Below are 19,639 nucleotides of genomic sequence, written 5' to 3' on the forward strand. Positions count from 1 at the left end.
AAAATAACTATGTAACTATATTTGTTTCCTTTTAAACAATACTAGTTACCTGGCTGCCCTACTGATCTATCTGGCTGCAGAAATGTTCGAAGTACACCAGAAACAAGCATGCAGCTAATCTTGTCAGTTCTGACAATATTGTCAGAAACCTCTGATCTGCTGCATGCTTGTTCAGGGTCTATGGCTTAAAGTATTAGAGGCAGAGGATCAGCAGGATAGCCAGGCAACTGGGATTGCTTAAAAGGAAATAAATATGGCAGCCTCCATATATAACTCTCACTTCGGGTTCCCTTTAAAGTTGTGGTTACATTTCATTTGGCTTCCACAATGTCAATGACTTGAGGCGACATCTGTAACTCCCCTCAGCTTGTTCCCAGCCTCAGCAACATTCAGCATGCTGCACATGGATCTGCCAGCCACACAGCAGTATATAGGAGGTTATAACACTATGGACTCTAGAGAATTCAAGAACTGGTAGGTAGGCTGAATGTAGAAGGTCCTCGGGAATTGCAGTCACTCTGGTCAGTAAGCGATACCTGTACACTTCCCTTCCAGTACTCACACTGCCGCTCTGTGGAATTCATTCTTCTAGGTTTACAATGAATGGTACGACTTTCACTAGAAAGTATCTGAGGGCTTCTCATGTTACTCAAGTTTAAATGACAAACATAAAAGAACAATATGCCAGCTCAGCCAATTGTATTTGAATTATATAAAATAGAAATAGTGGCAGTCATGCTAGTGTATTCGGAAGTGTGTAGAGCTGTGATAAATAAATAATAAGGCAAAGTGGTGGTGCTCTATGTGGTTCCACCAATATTGGGTACTATGCTGACATTGGGTACTCTGAACAGCACCGCAGACATTGGGTACTCCACCGACATTGGGTGCTCTACAGAGCTTCACTGAGATCTGACAGATGTGAGCACACTGCAGTATTTTACATTAAATATAACATTTATATCTCACTTTTCTCCTGGCGGACTCAAAATGCTTGAGGGCTGCAGCCACTTAGGGCACGCTTCATAGGCACCTAAGATCATTAGGGAGCCTTCCCAAAGACTCCTTACTGTTTTACATACTGGCTTGAGCCAGGATTCCAACTCTGGTCAAATGCTCAAATCCTACGGCAACAGTCTTAACTATTTTATTTATTTATTTATAAAGCGCCAACATATTACGCACCGCTGGACAATAAATAGGGACTACACTACCAGCTGACCAGTACGCTCTCCAGCTGACAATGCAGCCTAAAGCCTGAGTCTCAACTCATGCCCACCACTTCCCTACTAAGCAGTTCCCATTAGCAAGCTGTCACTAGCCTGGCACTGATGAATCTTGTCACCAGGTTAGCCAGTGGAATATGAAGAGTTCATTTACCAAAGGTAATACTTGTAATCTGCACTCCCTGATCAGTAGGATTGCTTTATACATTGATTACTTCGATTTTCATTGGTTTGGAAAAAACAGATCAGGGAAGAGCTTAAGCGTAAACTCACCAGGTAAGAGGTCTTAAAGTGAAAGGCGTATTCCACTACCTGCTGTCAGTTACTGTACTTTGCACCTGGGCTCTTCAGGTTACAGTGTAAATACTACACACAAGAGGGTGACCACTTACCTGCCTCTGAAAATGAATGAGAAGCATTAGAGGTTAAGTGTAAAGGAGAGCTCCGCAGAGCGAGCACCCACCTGCAATCCCCTGTAGCAGTCCACAGACATTGAATATGCTCTTCTTCAGGACGCTCTGCACACACATGGTGAAGACCGACACAAACGCTACAATACACAGGATGGAGATGCCCACCGCCAGGAAGATGGCCGTAGCTTGCCAGAAGCCACTGGCTATCTCATTGAAGTGCTCGGCGTAGGGGCCGCACAGGGAGTCCCTGCGGAAGTACTGAATGTGGGGCACTTTGATGCAGCGTCCGTAGATGCCCAGCGTTGGGCGGTAAAGCTCCAGCTGCCCACCAGTCCTGTTGTCAACGTCTCCATTCTTGGCCTTACCGATGAGCCAGTCCTCACTCATGAAAGCTATTAATTCGCCAAACGCCACTACGATGCTCAAGATGGTCCATAGCATAGAGCGGCACGTTACTATGACATGACACATGGCGGAGCCCACCAGCTGCCCACCAAGCAGGGCCAATCCGGATCAGATGAAATGAATGGGTTTGTAATCCGGTCAGGAAGGGATGCCGGCTTGCTGAATCGCTCGGTAATGCAGGAGTCTGGAGTCAGCGGAGACGCTCTCTTATCCTACCACCTCTGCTGCAGAATTCCTCTGTGCTAGTGTTCATAATGAAACATGATGCTTCAATGTTTCAAGGGAGTTCCCAGGCTCCGCCCACCAGGATGACATCACTGACCTGCAGGCACAGAGGAGACAAACTGTTAGCAGTGTTGACAGAACTGTTTCACCTCAATGCATTGTCCTCATCAGTCACACTTCCCAGGCTTTTATGCCTTCTTGTAGGCAAGAAACAGGATCCATTTACAAGAAACATACAATTAAAGCTCATAAATCTTACAGTCTTAAATCTAAAGCCCCATCTACACGATACGATTCTTTGTACGATTCAATTACAATTCTATTTACGATTCAATTAAATCCAACATGTCCGATCCTGATTCGATTCGATTCAATTCGATTTGCAATTGCAAAACAATGGCAAATCGAATTAAATCGAATCGAATCCCGATCGGACATGTCGGATTTAATCGTATCGTAATCGAATCGTACAAAGAATCGTATCGTGTAGATGGGGCTTAAACTATGAGAAGTAATACATTAAAATAGGTCACTACAGCGTATGTATGTATGTATGTATGTATGTATGTATGTATGTATGTATGTATGTATGTATGTATTTCCTTTTAAACAATGCAAGCTGCTTGGCTTTTCAGCTGTGCCTTTAATACTTTTAGCCATAGACCCTGAACAAACATGCAGATCAGGTTCTCTGACTTAAAGAAAACCTGAACTGAACTTTAAAAGTCAAAATAAACATACACAAGTCATACTTACCTCCTGTGTAGTCTACTCCTCAATCTATTTTTCCTCTGCTGCGTCCTGTTTGTCCACTGTGATCAATGTAATTCTCCGTCCTCCATTTTGAAAATGGCTATTACACCATAACAGCTTCCTGGTCAGCACACTGTTAAACTGTAACATCGCCCACTTGAGCCATAGGGAAACATGGACACATCAGTTCTCCTCTCAGCTGTAACTGACAGCAACTGATATATAACTGACAGCAACTGATATATTTCAGTTCTGACAAAAATGTTGTCAGAACTGGAAGGGATCACTGTAAGAAGAAAATGGTGCGCTTCTGAGAGGAACTGATGGAGAGGTAACTATGTAATGTTCATTTGAAGTTACCTCATGTGTTTATTTTAAATAATTTTACTCAGTACAGGTTCTCTTTAAAGGCTAACAGAAGCGAAGAGTATATGGAGGCTGCCATACTTCTTTCCTTTTAAACAATACATGTTGCCTGGCAGCCCTGCTGGTCTATTTGGCTGCAGGAGTGCCTGAATTACACCAAAAACAAGCATGCAGCTAATCTTGTCGGATCTGACAATGTCAGAAACACCGGATATGCTGCATGCTTGTTCAGGGTCTATGGCTAAAACTATTACAGCCAGAGGATCAGCAGGGATGCCAGGTAACCTGCATTATTTAAGTGGAAATAAATATGGCAGCTTCCATATCCCTCTCGCTTCAGTTGCCCTTTAAAGGGACTCTGAGCAGTGCAGAAACTATGGAAAGATGCATATAATTTTAAAGCTCTTTTTCCAATGATATATAAATCGCTGCCCTACGCCTGTTAGTTTTCGCTATTTTCGCGTTCGAAATTGCAGCGGACGCGATTTTGATCACGAAAATAGAGAGAACTAAAAGGCGTAAGGTGGCGATTTAGGGGTCGTCAGAAAGAGGAGAAAGCGCTTTACAATAATATCCATCTTTCCATAGTTACTTGTATTATACAGGACGACACTTTCCCCAGTGTCAGCAGCTCCATTCAGCAGAATGAAGCTGCTGACTTTAGGAAAAAGTCGCCCTGTGTAATACAATGTAACTATAGAAAGATATCATTTTAAAGCTCTTTCTCCTCTTTCTGACGACCCCTAAATCGTCGCCCTACGCCTTTTAGTTTTCTCTATTTTCGCGATTGAAATCGTGGCCACGGCAATTTCGATCGCGAAAATAGCGAAAACTAAAAGGCGTACGGCGGTGGTTTATATATCATTGGAAAGAGGAGAAAGAGAGCTTTAAAATGATATGCATCTTTCCATAGTTTCTGCACTGCTCGGAGTCCCTTTAAGGGACAACTGAATTGAGAGGAATCTGGAGGCTGCCATATTTATTTCCTTTTAAGCAATACCAGTTGCCTGGCTGTCCTGCTGATCCTCTGCTTCTAATACTTTTAGCCATAGACCCTGAACAAGCATGCAGCATATCCGGTGTTTCTGACAGTCAGATCTGACAAGATTAGCTGCATGCTTAGACACTACTGCAGCTAAATAGACCAGCGGGACTGCCAGGTAACTAGTATTACTTAAAAGGAAATAAACATGGCAGCCTCCATATTCTTCTCACTAAAGTTGTCCTTTAAGTCTGACTGGATTAGTCACATGCTTGTTTTAGGTGTGTGATTCAACAGCAGCCAAAGCGATCAGCAGTGGTGATGATCAGTGAGATGCAAATGCATAATTAGGTATTTTTATGCAAATTTATACAACTTGAAAATGGACCAATGGCCTTAAAACTTGTCAAGCAGCATAAATTTGCGTACTAATTTGCATAACTCTGCATCAACTTGTTCTCATTCACTCATCGATCATCCCTAATCAGCCAGGCAACAGGTATTCTTCAAAATAAAAACTATAACAACCTCCATATCACTTTCACCTCAAGTTCCCTTTAAAGCTGGGAACACACAATGCAATCTGTACCATGTGTACATGCCCAAACTGCTCCCGATCGGTAAAGGGATCGATTTTCCAATGATAACTTGGCAAAAAAGATGGCTCTCGATCAGAAACAGATCTGACATGTCGGAAATAAACGCCTGATTCCAGTCGATCGGAGAAAAGTTGCATCATGTGTTCCCAGCACAAGTTTCACTCGGACAAGGCGAAGTGTCGCACCCCCCCCCCCCCTAAACTCCAAATACCCCCAGCCATGGGGTGCATGTATCACATGCTGAGAAGCTAGGATCTATCAGGAAATTGGTCAGGAAGACGGATTGGCCACAGATCCCCACATTTGTTCCAGACTACAGCTCTAAAACAGTTTTTAATTCTAGGAGTAGTTCAAAGACTTATGCTAGGTACCCACAATTTAATTTCCCATCAAATCGATGGGTCAAACCGAAAATTTCAGCCACGTCCGATCTATTCTTAAAGGAGTACTATCGATTGAAACGACTTTTTTTTTTAATACTGTATATTAGTGTACACATTACCACTAGTGCTAGGGGCACTTTATTTATTCACCCAGGTCTCTCTCTCACTATCCCTGCTTAAAAATTCATTTCTCACACAGCTCATAGTAGTTTGGGTCACCCTGAGCTGCTTGGTTACTCTGCCACACAGCTCACAAATATATTTCACTGTGTCACTCACAGCATGCAGGAGACATGAGGAGAAATAGGCTGATCTGAGGTGGTAACAGGTAACTAAATGAGCTGTAATATTGCTGGAATATAACTAGCTATAAACAATAGTCTGTGTTTACACTCAGTCTGGCTGCTGCTTGAGGTGATTCACTCCAGGCTGCATCCACTTTACAAGCTGCTGAGAGGGGCAGACCACTGTTTACAATTAGCATTATTAGTATCTTTATCAGTCAAGAGAAGCAAAGATAATAAACACACATTGCTAGAATCTTTAACCCCTTACCACCATATCAATAAGATTCTTTCAGCAAGGTGATAATTAAACTAGAAACTGAGGAGTTGATAGCAACTCCCCTGTGCAGACATGGGCTTAGCCCTCTGGGAGCAGTCAGCATATAGATACATTTGTATCAAACACTGACGGCCAAAACTGACGGAGGATTTTACAGCTGAGAGGAACAGCTGTGTGAGGAATCAAATTGCTCCTAGTACTTGTCCTAATGTGTGCTACAACATACAGCATTTAAAAATAAATGCATACATCGATAGTATTCCTTTAAACAAAAACAGGATAGATTTTCAGATCACTACTGCTCAAAATTGAATTGATCGAGATCAGATCGACATGTCAGAAATGATCGTTTTGCCCCGTCTATGTGACAGGAAAAAGAATGGTGTGTACCTGGCATTAAATCTTTAGATCATTTTTTTCCATCATATCAAGGCTGCTACAGGTTCACTCTAACATCCTTAAAATAACTTCTACAGAATAAGTGGCTGCAGTATAAATAGCTTTCCAGTCAGCTAGCATCAGTAAGGTACTTGTTTTAAGTACCCCTCTGGTTTGGTTATTGGAGACAATATAGGTCAAGATTGAGGCACAAATGCAGAGGTTTGCTCACAATATACACTGTGGAAGTGCCTCAGCGAGTGAAGAATAGCTCGGTACAGACAGTTACTGCTACACAAGAAGAATTCTTACCCCATTATGGACGGGCAAACAATGAGGCTCTTTCTGCATAGAAGGAATGTAAACCAATGAACTGTACAAGGATTCCCTCCAGGGGTCTGACCAGTAACCGCAGTGCAAGCAGCTATGAGGGAACAGCGTGACCAGCATGTGCCCTTATTGTGCTGCCTGGGAGAATGGTAACTCCCAGGGATGACACACACCCATGTCACACTTCTCACTCCCTCTTCAGCACCTGAGTGTGAATAATAAAGTCAGCCAGGGACAGATTACTAACACTGCTCCCTCACTGCCCCAGCCTTACTGATGCTGGAATGGTGCTACAATGTGCACTAGGGTGTGATTACTATAATTTACAAGGTGAATGTAAACTTTCCCCTTCACTGTTTGTTGAGTTCTCTCAAGTAAGGGATAGGTTAAGACAGCCAGAGAAAGTGTGATACCACCCACAGCAGTCTGCTATTGGAGAACCGCAACTCCCAGGATGCCACAGCAGTGTCAAGGTTCACATATCTGACAGGGGTCTGAAAAATGCCATTGAAGGTATGCAAAAGCGAAGGATAAATCTTTACATGTTTCAGGCATTGGGGGATGAGAGATGAGATACTAAAGCAGCTGAACACTGGACCATAAGCTCACTTGCTTGAAGCAGCAGCAGAAACTGTAAGGATTGGTTCACACATACAGTACATCTGTACATTTCTGGTGCAGTCAAGTCCTTACCTGTCAGTCACTCTTGCATCAGTTTTACTCTACCAGACTGTAAAAGTACACCTTTTATGAGTGAAAGCCAGAGAAACTCATAGAAAACTGATACAATAATGACAGGACTAGACCGGACACATACAGGTTTATGTGTGAGCACAATCATGGAAACACATACAAAACTAATGCCAACTGTCAAGACAACACCTTTTTATGTGTGAACCAAGCATTAGATATGACTAAGGTTCTTCTTCATCTTAATAACCAGCAATATGTACAACACTGTGCTGTGGTTCATTCAGATCTTTACGCTCAGCAAATCGACCTATATTTTCCATCCTGACAGATAGATCAAATCGAACAAAATCGGCTGCAAATCGATCGATCAGCCGTTAGATTGAAAGCTGGAATTGGACAGTGTATGGGCCCCTTTACAATCTAAGCAGAGGGGAGGAGAGATGGGCACACTAGGTAGGGCTGTAGACTAAGTATTCAGTAGAGAGTTACTATGTGGTAGAGTGTGGGTACGCCATCTTCAAGAGGTGGGTTTTGAGTGCTTGTTTGAATGTGTTGAAGGAGGGGGCAAGTCTGATGGGTAGTGGAAGGGAGTTCCAAAAGGTAGGGGCAACCCTTGAGAAATCCTAAAGGCGCACGTGGGAGAGGAAAATGCACTGGGCAGTTAGGCAAAGGAAATTTGGAGGATCGGAGGTTATTTTATAAAACATATGACTGAATAGCAGTGATGCAAATATTACTCATAAGCAACACAAGAGTATGAATACTGTCCCAACAATTCCCCACTCAGAAACAAAGAAAAATAAACATTTTTCTCTAAAGATTCACTTTAAATGCAGAAACACATTTACAGTGCTGCTGATGCAGAATGGGGATAGAGGACTATTAGCATTCCCAATGTTTCATGTTCTAACAAGGAATTTATTTCTACCTCACAAAGTGCCTCATACATAGAGCTGACACCAGGCCATATGCTTTGTTGTATAGGAGTGATGAGGACCAGAGCAAGGTAAATAGCCATCTCATTAGCCAGAGAGAGATAAAAGCAGATAGGTTACAGTACACCAGAGCAGGCTTGCTTTCACAGCACACAGGAACTAAATTGCTGTTTACTTTTCCAGGTGGGAATTCTCTGATAAGACTGCAATGCCAAACAGTTCCTTTCACACTGTACATGATATAAACACAACAGACTGCATAGCAGCAGGTCAGCCATGCTGCTCTTCCTCCCAAAACAAAAGATGGTTCAACAAGTCAGAACTGGGGAAGCAAGTAATATACTGTATACAGCAGAGTATTCAATAATTACTTCAAAGTATGGATAGGGCTCTGTAAATGGGGCTGATGACAGCAGCGATGAACGTTACCCAGCAAAGTTATGGACAACCAGAACCACTAGCGCTTTTTGCAGTGGACATAAAGAAGCCCTAAAAGCTTGTACCCACCTCGTGTTTTTTCTGATGATTTTCCTGACGACCTTTAAACCGATCTCCAGTCAGAGAGAACATTATTGTTTTCCATGTCACCTATCATATGAAACTATTCTAATCATACACAGTTGCTGTACAAGTGAACTCCCATTCTGTCTGACCTGCTTTCTTCTTCCTCTACTTCTTCTTCTAGTCTCGTTTTGGATCATTTACATGATCAAAGCAAATTACTGCAAAAGTCAATGAGGACCAGAACGATCCTCCGCATTATGATCCAACATGGCGGTCGTCTAAAAACTGCCATCGCCATGGGAGGCCTTCGCCATGAAACGTCCTTTAACAAATTATCGCGATATCATGAACAGGAGTTTGCCACAAAAAAAAAAATTGTACAAAAAAAAAAAAATTGCATTATTGGTATGGGTCTTTACGCCTCATTCACACTGTACAAGTTCCTGTGCGCATTACAGCAACGCTTATAGTACGCAGCAAGCAAAGACATCAGAATTGCATGGGATGCACTGTCTGAAGTTCTCACTTATGGGCAGTGAAGCAACGTGTTGGGATAATGCGCTGCTGTAAATTTTGGTCAAAATGTAGTGCCTAGACCCCTTTTACACACTTACCGCTTTGTGTCGCTTCCGCTTAATGCACCTCATTGCAATGGCCATTCAAGACAATGAACATGACACTTACTGCAATGTGCTGGAAGCCCTATAGCTGACGCAGAAGCTGCAGTGCGTTATAGCACACCACACGGCACTAGAAGCACTGAAAGACAATTGGTATATGCAAATTTTAAAATTTTAGCACATTTGCGGCGTGCATATGCAGATTGATGACGTACTTCCCGATTAGCTGTACATGTGTGACTGAAGGGTGTGACTTTTGGAAGACCGGATGCCTCCAATTTTCCAATTTTTTTCTCACTGAACATAGCATAAGGGCAATACTACCTTCCATATGTAAAAGTCACTCCAAATTCCAGGAAAGTAATGTGATGCCTTGAGAGAGAATATCTTCACATTCAACACATGGTAGATGTCACTGAAACTTGTCAGGAGTACCTCACACAGTGCTGAAAACTGCTTCCAAAATATGACAGCTAAGGGCCTGTGTGCGATTGAATAGAGAACATAAGATCATCACTCACTGCAGCCACTATACTTCAGGGGTTTTATCTGAACTTAATATATTACCAGAGTATATGAAACTCAAGTTACAAAACTGAAGCTTTACATTGTACTCTTTAGAAGCATGGACAGATTTCTACAAAGGCCACACAGGCCTAGAGGGGATCTTCAAAAAGGGGATGCACTAGGAAAGAGGCTACAGATAGAATAGGAAGGGTGCATATGGAAGAATTAACTATCCAGGAAGTGATCTGAATGGTGTAAATAAGAGTGATGTGCAGGTACTCTGCAGGAGAATGAGAGGATTCTTCCTCTATTACACATTCTTCATGCACAATCTGAACATGGATCAGGCCCTCCTAGGCAATGTAACTGTGGGTACATGTAAGAGTGATGTGCAGGTACTCTGCAGGGGAATGAGGCGATTCTTCCTCTATTACACATTCTTCATGTACAATCTGAACCAGGTTTATGGGTGATAGACAACACCTCTGTGTTCAATGTGCACAACATTCTCAGTGGATTCCCTGCAGCTCTGTGGAGAGCACATATGTAGAGTATAGTACTACTGTATAACAAAGTAAACCTGAGACAGATGAAATTAAAGTTTTATACATACCTGGGGCTTCCTCCAGCCCCCTTCAGGCTAATCAGTCCCTCGCTGTCCTCCTCCGCCACCTGGATCTTTTGCTATGGGTCCAGGTACTTGAGCCAGTTGTCCTAGTGCGCATGCCACACTCCGCCGCTGGGCGCGTACTACACCTGCGCAGCACTATTGCGCAGGTGCAGAACGCATCTGGCTGTGGAAGCGGCATGCAGCTGTACTGCACATACTAGCTGAATTACCGGGACTCATAGCAGAAGATCCAGGTGGCGGAGGAGGACGACAGCGACTGGATTAGCCTGAAGGGGGCTGGAGGAAGCCCCAGGTATGTATAAAACTTTTCTTTTCATTCATCTCAGGTACCCTTTAATTCTTAGTCATTAAATCAAATTTTAACAACATATCCAATTATTTGATTTCATGAGCAGAGAGTGCATACATTTACATACACCCGCATTAATGCAGAATTATTTCCATCTCATTGACCATCTCTATTAGTGACACGGCTACACATCAGGCTTTATTCTTACAGCGTAGATGTTTAGTATATATAAGAGATTCCTGTGTACACATATATACTGTACAGTCACAATCAGATATGTATATCAGACTTTAAAAATACAGGGACTGCTTTATTGAAGCAGCACAAGTAACTATTTTTTGATTGGTTTATTTCATTTTTGAGAACTAAGCAGAGCTATTACTGTGTATATAATTTATGATGACTATTATCTGAGAAATAGAACATTTTATCATATTTTCTATTTTAATTACAGTTTAAATTCATTAGGATTCTGTGCATTTTTTCCCCCCGACTCCAGACCCCCCAAAATTGCTCAGACTCCACAGCCCTGGTATCAGCTGATAACACTCAGACTGGCTGGTCATTGTGGATATGTGGTGGTACGCCTCTGTGTAACCTCATCATAGGTGGAGCATTTAAAGACACACAGAGCAGTGCAAGTTTTGCTGCATGACATCATTACAATAAGTGTCTACTGGATGGAAACAGCCATAACAGCAAGTCATTTTTTTAAGTGCCTACTGTCATCAAGTATTATTTACTGCAATTCAATCTAAAGGGCCTGGTACTAGCACAATACCACACCACAAAGCACAGAAGCCATTGTAATGCTGGCAATACACGCATTGTTATTTTGATTTCTGACCAGCCTCATCACTTTGTTGAAATCTGCCAGTCTGGTTAGCAATGAAAATAGGCATTGAGCTACTAATGCCAGGGCACTCTCCTATTGTACCCTGGCATCACTGGATCTAATCGTACAAATATTCACTATATGCATATTCTCGGTACAAGCATTTATTTTTTATTTATTTTATTTTTTTAATACACACACACACACCAGTGCTTAATATGTACAATGCTAAGGAAGATGTTGGTGTGGCACATAATAATATCAATAATAATAACAATAACAAGTACATTTATATAGCGCTTTTCTCCTGTCGGACTCAAAGCGCTCAAGAGCTGCAGCCACTGGGGCACGCTCAGGAGGCCACCCTGCAGTGTTAGGGAGTCTTGCCTTGAAGTCTTTACTGAATAGGCACTGACCCTAGCCAGGATTTGACCCCTGGTCTCCCATGTCAAAGGCAGTGCCCTTAACCAGTACTCTATTCAGCCACTTAAATACTTAAGAAGAGGGAATCCTCTGGATCCTGTAGAGGCTTCTCTTGCTGTTCTCCGGTACACCGTTGCCGAGCGCAGACTCCCAGAGGAATCTGACATACTCTTGTTGGATTCCAAACTCGTGCCTGCATTCCTCTTTAGGCAACGCCTGTGCAACAAGCCCTAGTAGCTCCATACAGCACAGGTGCCGGGCATCAGCAGAGACCGTGTGAGAAGCTTCTGGAGCAGGGATGTTGGATACTAGTCCTCAAGGGTTAAGGTCCTCACACATTTTTAGCACAACTCTAATTGATTAGCTTGAATCAGGAAAGGCGTGGTTCATTAAGTAGAACACATCTCTCCATTTCTCTGTCCATCCTAAACACTGGCATGGATATGGCCCTCAAGGACTGAAGTTCACACCTGTGCTCTGGAGGATCCAGAGGGTTCCCTTTCCTTAGATATTTGATATTTTGGCCAAGGTTCATGTTGGGTTCTCTTTAAAGATAGAGTTGAAAAGAATCATGGTTTGATGTAAGACCAGGAGAATTGTAAGTAATGAATTCTGTTTCTAGCTAGAGAACTATATAACGTGACACCCATTAAAATTTTATATAACATGATATTCTGTGAGGTTTTTGAGTTTCTTTGATGTCGTAACTAAATTGTGTTTAGAAAACACAAAGAATATACATTTCTGTCAATCTATTCAGAAGTTTCTGAGTATCTGCAGAAAGCCTTCCCTGCAAGGAAACTGGCTGGCATGGTGTAAAAGATGAGGAATTCAGAACCTGGGAGAGCCCTCCTAGCTGAAACCTAGCTTGTTCTGTGAACTTTCTAAAGGCCATGACCTAGCATGAATAGGCCCCTTTTTCCTTCTCTACTTTTCATAAACCCAGACTCATTAATGGTTACTCTTTAACCTTGTTAATCTGCCGATCTATTGTGGTGTGTGCATTTCAAAGTCAATACCCTCCTTTTTGAGGAAGGCCTGCAAACACACATTTTAAAGGTGAACTGCAAGAACTTCCCATGGTCAGATTTCTGGTTGACATCTAGACAGAGCTTTCACACAGAAGATGAGCGAACACTACATTCTACTGGGAGAAAAGGAATCCACAGTGACAATCGCTGCACACTATGTCCTAGCATGCCACAGACAGAAGAGCATAATGGAACTGTAAACCTAAAAATGTCCACAGACCAGGGATGGACTTGCGAGTAATTCCGAGTAGCAAGCTACTAGGAATTGAAATGATAACGCGGCGCTGATTAGGTGCATGACTCACTACTGTGCTTCCACCTTCAAGCCAGAAAAAGGAAGCCCGGTAGTGAGTCGTGGAATGCTGGCTCACAGTTCGCTTATGATGCGGAATAGAGCACACACTATCCTACAGACTTCTGAGTAACTTAACCCCATCACCCGCAATCACACCTGTTTAATCAGCGCCTCATTACAATTTTAATTCCAAGTAGCTTGCTACTCAGAATTACTGAAAAGCCCATCCCTGCTGCTTACCCATCGGCTTCCCTGGTGTCTAGTGGCCCCTCCCTCCACTATACGATTCCCTGCTGTCTAGTAGCCTCCCTCCCTACCCTATACAGTTAGTAATCCTCCATATCGCTACTCTGGTGATCAAGGGCTTTACCTCCAATATAGCTTCACTGGTGGTCTGGAGAAGGCTAAACATAATAAAAAGATGATGAACCACTTGCAAGCCAAATTTGATAGCTCTGCAGGCAAGATTTGGCCCACGGGCCAGAGTTTGACATGAATGATCTACAGCATATCACAAAAATGAGAACCTCTCCAATTTTTGCAAATTTTTATTACAGCTTTTTATGGGACAAAACTTAACATATTATACAATGTAAAGTAGTCAGTTGACCGCTTGTAAAAAAAAAAAAAAGTGTAAATTTGCTGTCCCATTAAGATAACACAGCCATTAATGTCTAAACTGCTGGCAACAAAAATGAGTACAACCCTAAAGGCCCATACACAAGGGCTACAACTGTTGCTGGAAACACATGGCGCGCGCATGTTGCGGCAACAGGTCCTCCATGTGTATGAGGCGCGCGCAAACAACTGTTGCTAATCAGAGCTGTCTCCAGGCGATTGACTTGTTCAATCCCCGGCAACAGCTGTTGCAGCAACCGTCCCTAGTCTCAAGTCGGTGCGGTCGTGTGTATGCTAGTCTCTAGCAACTCTTGTGAGTCCGACAGTTCATTGAACCTGCGACAGAAGTTGCTGAGCAACAGTTTCCGCTATGTTGCAGACAGGTTGTTGCCGCGTGTATACAATCGTTGCTTGTATACAACTGTCGTTGCTGGAGACTTTCAACTGTTGCTTGTCTCCATGCAACTGCAGACATCCGTGCCTCATGTGTATGTAGCTTAAGTGAAGAATGTAAATGTAATTCTGCCCAATTAAACATTTTCCCTCCCTGGGATCAGGTTGCTGGTGGATGTTACAAGGTCTCTGATGTGAATGGGGAGCAGGTGTGTTAATTGGGGTTACCTCTCTCACACTCTCTCATACTGGTCACTAGAAGTTCAACATGGCACCTCAAGGCACAGAAGCCTATGAGGATCAAAAAAAAAAAAAAAAAAAAAAGAAGAATTGTTGCTCTAAATAAAAATGGCCTAGGCGAAACTAAGCTATCTAAAAACCTTAAAACTAAGCTGCAGCACGATAGCCAGAACCCAGGCTATCCTTCGAACAGGCCTTGCAATGGTCAAACAAAGAAAAAGAGCATGTGTCCAGAGGTTTTTATAATATATAAGATGTAATACAATATTTACATAAATGTAAAAGATAAAGGGGTGGTTCACATGGGCTTCTGCTAAGCTTCTGCTCTGCGTCTCGTTCAAAACTCTGTGGTATTTGTTTTTTGGGTTTTTTTTTTCAAGAATGTCAGGGTTTAATGGCCCATACTCACGGGCAACTTTTTTGGCCTGTCGCCAGCACACGTGAGCGTGTGCGCGACAGGCCGGCGACAGCTGGTCGCCAGGTCCCTCCGCATACACACGGCGGAGGGACCTGGAAACTGATGCGGCGGAAGCTGTCGCTGTTGCTCCTCCCCCCGCCAGAAGCCCAATGTATTCCTTTCTTGTTGCTGTCGCTAGTCCGCGTACTGACGCGGACTAGCGACAGTGGCGGCGGAGTTGCGGCGGCAACTGTCGCCAGGCAATTGAGCGATTCAATCGCCTGGCGACATCAGCAATGAGCGACAGTTCGGGGTGCGCGTCCGTGCAACGCCGCATACTCACGGGTGACAATTGTAGCCCGTGAGTATGGGCAATTACAGCTAAGCTTTAGGGCTGGTTCAGACGGACGCTTGCAAAGCGTTTACTGCCAGCGTTCGGGGCTTGGCGTTAAACGCTCCCATTCAAGTGAATGGGAGCGTTTGTACCAAGCTTTTACGTGCGTTTGCACGAACGCGGCGTTCGGGTCCCGATTTTCACTGGCGTTTAAGGAGCCCCTGGAAGCTACATGTTGCTTCCAGGGGCGGTTAACCGCGACGGGTAATGTCCCCCTAGGGGAAGAAAAAACGCAACCGCATCCGAACGCAATGCGAACGCTGCTGAAAGCTCGAACGCATCACCACAGCGACGTCAACGAACGCGACGCCTCCAAACGTCCGTCTGAACCAGCCCTTATGGCTTTTGAAGGCTTTTAATGGCTTTCAGGAGAGCGTTGCGTTTTCTGGCCTTTTGCAGGAAGTATAGGGAAGGGCTAGGCTTTTACTTGCTTTCATTGGCTTTTTCTGGCTTTCAAATGCCTTCCATAAGCTGCATGTTGCTTTTGAGCCGAGGCGCTGGGATCCTGTGCCAGGCTTTCATGAAAGCCTGCAAAAGCTTGTACTAAACGCTCCTATTTACTTGCATGGGACGGCAGAAGATCCCTAAAACATTATTTTTAAAACGCTGGGTTTAATGCCAGCAAAAACGTCCGTGTAAACCAGCAATGCAGTGCCAGGGGGGTCTTGTACAGGACAATACTGGATAGATAACAGTCGTGGTAGTGGACACTGAATGTCACTTATACTGTAAGTCACTGTACCAGAAAAATAATAAATTACATTTCAACAAAATAAAGTGGGGGTGTGCATGTATATTATTATTTCAAGAATAATTCTTAGAAGAAACAAATGTTCCATCTCCCCCACACAGTCCAATCTACTTCTTCACCAGCTGGATCTTGTCAAGCATGTCCTCATATCCACCAGCAACCTAGAAATCCTACCCTTCCTGCATCCTTCAATACTGAACAGAGGACAGTTTCTCTATGATAAGATTAGTATGAATGGATTAACACGTGAATTACATTGTCATAATGCGAATATGTAAAATGAAAGCTCTTTTTAAAAGCTACGTAGAGTAATACAAGTCCATGGTGTCGTATTTTCACATGGTCATGAAACTCTACCTCCTCCCTCCTGCAAGGTTCTCACCTCGGCTCCTGAGAAGTTTCCCATGCAAACAAGGGCTCAAGATTTAGGCTTCCCACCAATAGTCACTGAAGGGGAACAAAAGTTAATGGAAAATGAGATCTCAGGCAACATACTTAACCCCTGGAATAATCAAAGATGGCAGCCTAATTTCAGCAGAGTGCAAAGCAGGACCAGCCAGACACAGGGAAATCACAATGGCAGATATCAGTGGTTGAGATGCTCGTTTCAGTTAAGGCCTGTACACATCCCAGATTAAGGTTGGCTTAGGGCAGTGATCTGCAAACTTGGCTCTCCAGCTGTTAAGGAACTACAAGTCCCACAATGCATTGCGAGAGTGACAGCCAAAGTCATGATTCATAAAAGGCAAATGCACTGTGGGACTTGTAGTTCCTTAACAGTTGGAGAGCAAAGTTTGCAGACCACTGGCTTAGGCAGCCGATAGCAACTATCTCTGCCCATAATCCAATGTGTGTGTAGCAGCCTCTTACCGGCGCCCAGCCAGCGATCTCACAGGTGGATCAATTTGGCCGAGCCATGTTCTGTTCGCTCACCACGTGATGTCACATCAGGATAGGCATTGTAAGAATAGAATTCAGGAACCAGCTGATCCAATCCATCAGCCAGCGCTGGATCGAGCCGGTGAAGGACAGGGCAAGCCTTTCCAGGAGTAAGCAGTTAAAATTGGACAGAACCGACAGGTTTTGGACTAGCCCATCACCTCATGGACGAGGTATTCTTTGTTTTCGAAATAATTTCCTGAAGGAAATAGTTTCCTGAAGGGCAGTTGCTAAGTCTAACTGACAAAATAGTGTGCAAGTGAGTAGGGAGGCTGGCTGGCATCTTAATATTTTGGCAGTTAAACTGCATTTCAAGAAATGCTTTTAAACACAGAAAATCCTGAGAATACCCTATGAGGAGTTGGACTAGTCCAAAACCTGTCAGTTCTGTCAGATTTTAACTTGTTACTTTTTGCACTGGAGTAGTCCTTTAATGCCTCATGCTGGAAAAATGAAAGTCTGCCCGACGGCCCAGTTCACAGTTCCTGCTATATGAAGTTCTGCAGAGCAGTGAAGGCTTGGCTGGACACTGTTATTTCATCTGTCTGCTGACTCATTGCATATTACTGAAGATTAGCAATCAAAGGGCCATAAAAAGTTCCAAATGAACTATGGCAACTGTAGGGAAATAACAGACAGGGTGGAAGATTTACTTCACAAAGTCCTAAGGGGACAATCAATGAGTCACTGCGAACAGCTAAATCTAAATAGCAGACAGCGCTCAATCTGGCTGATAAGACCTAACCAACAGCTGCAGGCACACAGTTTGTGTCTTTACATAATGAGATAGTCTAATGATGTCATCTGATTGAATCGGATGCATGTCCATTATCTGAATGAAAATGTGCAGTTTCCAGGCACTTCATTCATATTTTCTCCTAGAGTTTGTAATGAGATTAGAATGCTAAACTATTTGCACACATTTACCAGTCAGTGCTTTGTTACCAAGCATGTGTCACTTGTGCAGCCGGTGTCTACACACACGCATGTGTCACTTGTGCAGCCGGTGTCTACACACACGCGCGTCACTTGTGCAGCCGGTGTCTACACACACGCGCGTCACTTGTGCAGCCGGTGTCTACACACACGCGCGTCACTTGTGCAGCCGGTGTCTACACACACGCGCGTCACTTGTGCAGCCGGTGTCTACACACACGCGCGTCACTTGTGCAGCCGGTGTCTACACACACGCGCGTCACTTGTGCAGCCGGTGTCTACACACACGCGCGTCACTTGTGCAGCCGGTGTCTACACACACGCGCGTCACTTGTGCAGCCGGTGTCTACACACACGCGCGTCACTTGTGCAGCCGGTGTCTACACACACGCGCGTCACTTGTGCAGCCGGTGTCTACACACACGCGCGTCACTTGTGCAGCCGGTGTCTACACACACGCGCGTCACTTGTGCAGCCGGTGTCTACACACACGCGCGTCACTTGTGCAGCCGGTGTCTACACACACGCGCGTCACTTGTGCAGCCGGTGTCTACACACACGCGCGTCACTTGTGCAGCCGGTGTCTACACACACGCGCGTCACTTGTGCAGCCGGTGTCTACACACACGCGCGTCACTTGTGCAGCCGGTGTCTACACACACGCGCGTCACTTGTGCAGCCGGTGTCTACACACACGCGCGTCACTTGTGCAGCCGGTGTCTACACACACGCGCGTCACTTGTGCAGCCGGTGTCTACACACACGCGCGTCACTTGTGCAGCCGGTGTCTACACACACGCGCGCCACTTGTGCAGCCGGTGTCTACACACACGCGTCACTTGTGCAGCCGGTGTCTACACACACGCGTCACTTGTGCAGCCGGTGTCTACACACACGCGTCACTTGTGCAGCCGGTGTCTACACACACGCGTCACTTGTGCAGCCGGTGTCTACACACACGCGTCACTTGTGCAGCCGGTGTCTACACACACGCACGCATGTGTCACTTGTGCAGCCGGTGTCTACACACACGCACGCACGTGTCACTTGTGCAGCAGGTGTCTACACACACGCACGCACGTGTCACTTGTGCAGCCGGTGTCTACACACACGCACGCACGTGTCACTTGTGCAGCCGGTGTCTACACACACGCACGTGTCACTTGTGTAGCCGGTGTCTACACACGCACGTGTCACTTGGGCAGCCGGTGTCTACACACACGCACGTGTCACTTGTGCAGCCGGTGTCTACACACACGCACGTGTCACTTGTGCAGCCGGTGTCTACACACACGCACGTGTCACTTGTGCAGCCGGTGTCTACACACACGCACGTGTCACTTGTGCAGCCGGTGTCTACACACACGCACGTGTCACTTGTGCAGCCGGTGTCTACACACACGCACGTGTCACTTGTGCAGCCGGTGTCTACACACACGCACGTGTCACTTGTGCAGCCGGTGTCTACACACACGCACGTGTCACTTGTGCAGCCGGTGTCTACACACACGCACGTGTCACTTGTGCAGCCGGTGTCTACACACACGCACGTGTCACTTGTGCAGCCGGTGTCTACACACACGC

General features: G+C 44.7%; 1 protein-coding gene across 12 annotated transcripts in view; it reads right to left on the reverse strand.

The window, feature by feature from the left end:
* Positions 1 to 19,639, reverse strand: part of LHFPL2 (LHFPL tetraspan subfamily member 2) — a 436,769-nt gene that overhangs the window by 39,852 nt on the left and 377,278 nt on the right. For 11 of the 12 annotated variants that reach the window (XM_068249204.1, XM_068249195.1, XM_068249117.1 and 8 more), the window contains one exon: positions 1,690 to 2,366. In XM_068249204.1, the coding sequence (XP_068105305.1) occupies positions 1,690 to 2,110 (421 nt within the window). In that variant the 5' untranslated portion in view covers positions 2,111 to 2,366. Of the gene's footprint in view, positions 1 to 1,689; positions 2,367 to 6,606; positions 6,684 to 19,639 lie in introns of those variants that run through there. The other variant, XM_068249214.1, reaches the window with a different exon arrangement.

Source organism: Hyperolius riggenbachi, chromosome 1, assembly GCF_040937935.1.
Source record: "Hyperolius riggenbachi isolate aHypRig1 chromosome 1, aHypRig1.pri, whole genome shotgun sequence".
Lineage (NCBI taxonomy): Eukaryota > Metazoa > Chordata > Amphibia > Anura > Hyperoliidae > Hyperolius > Hyperolius riggenbachi.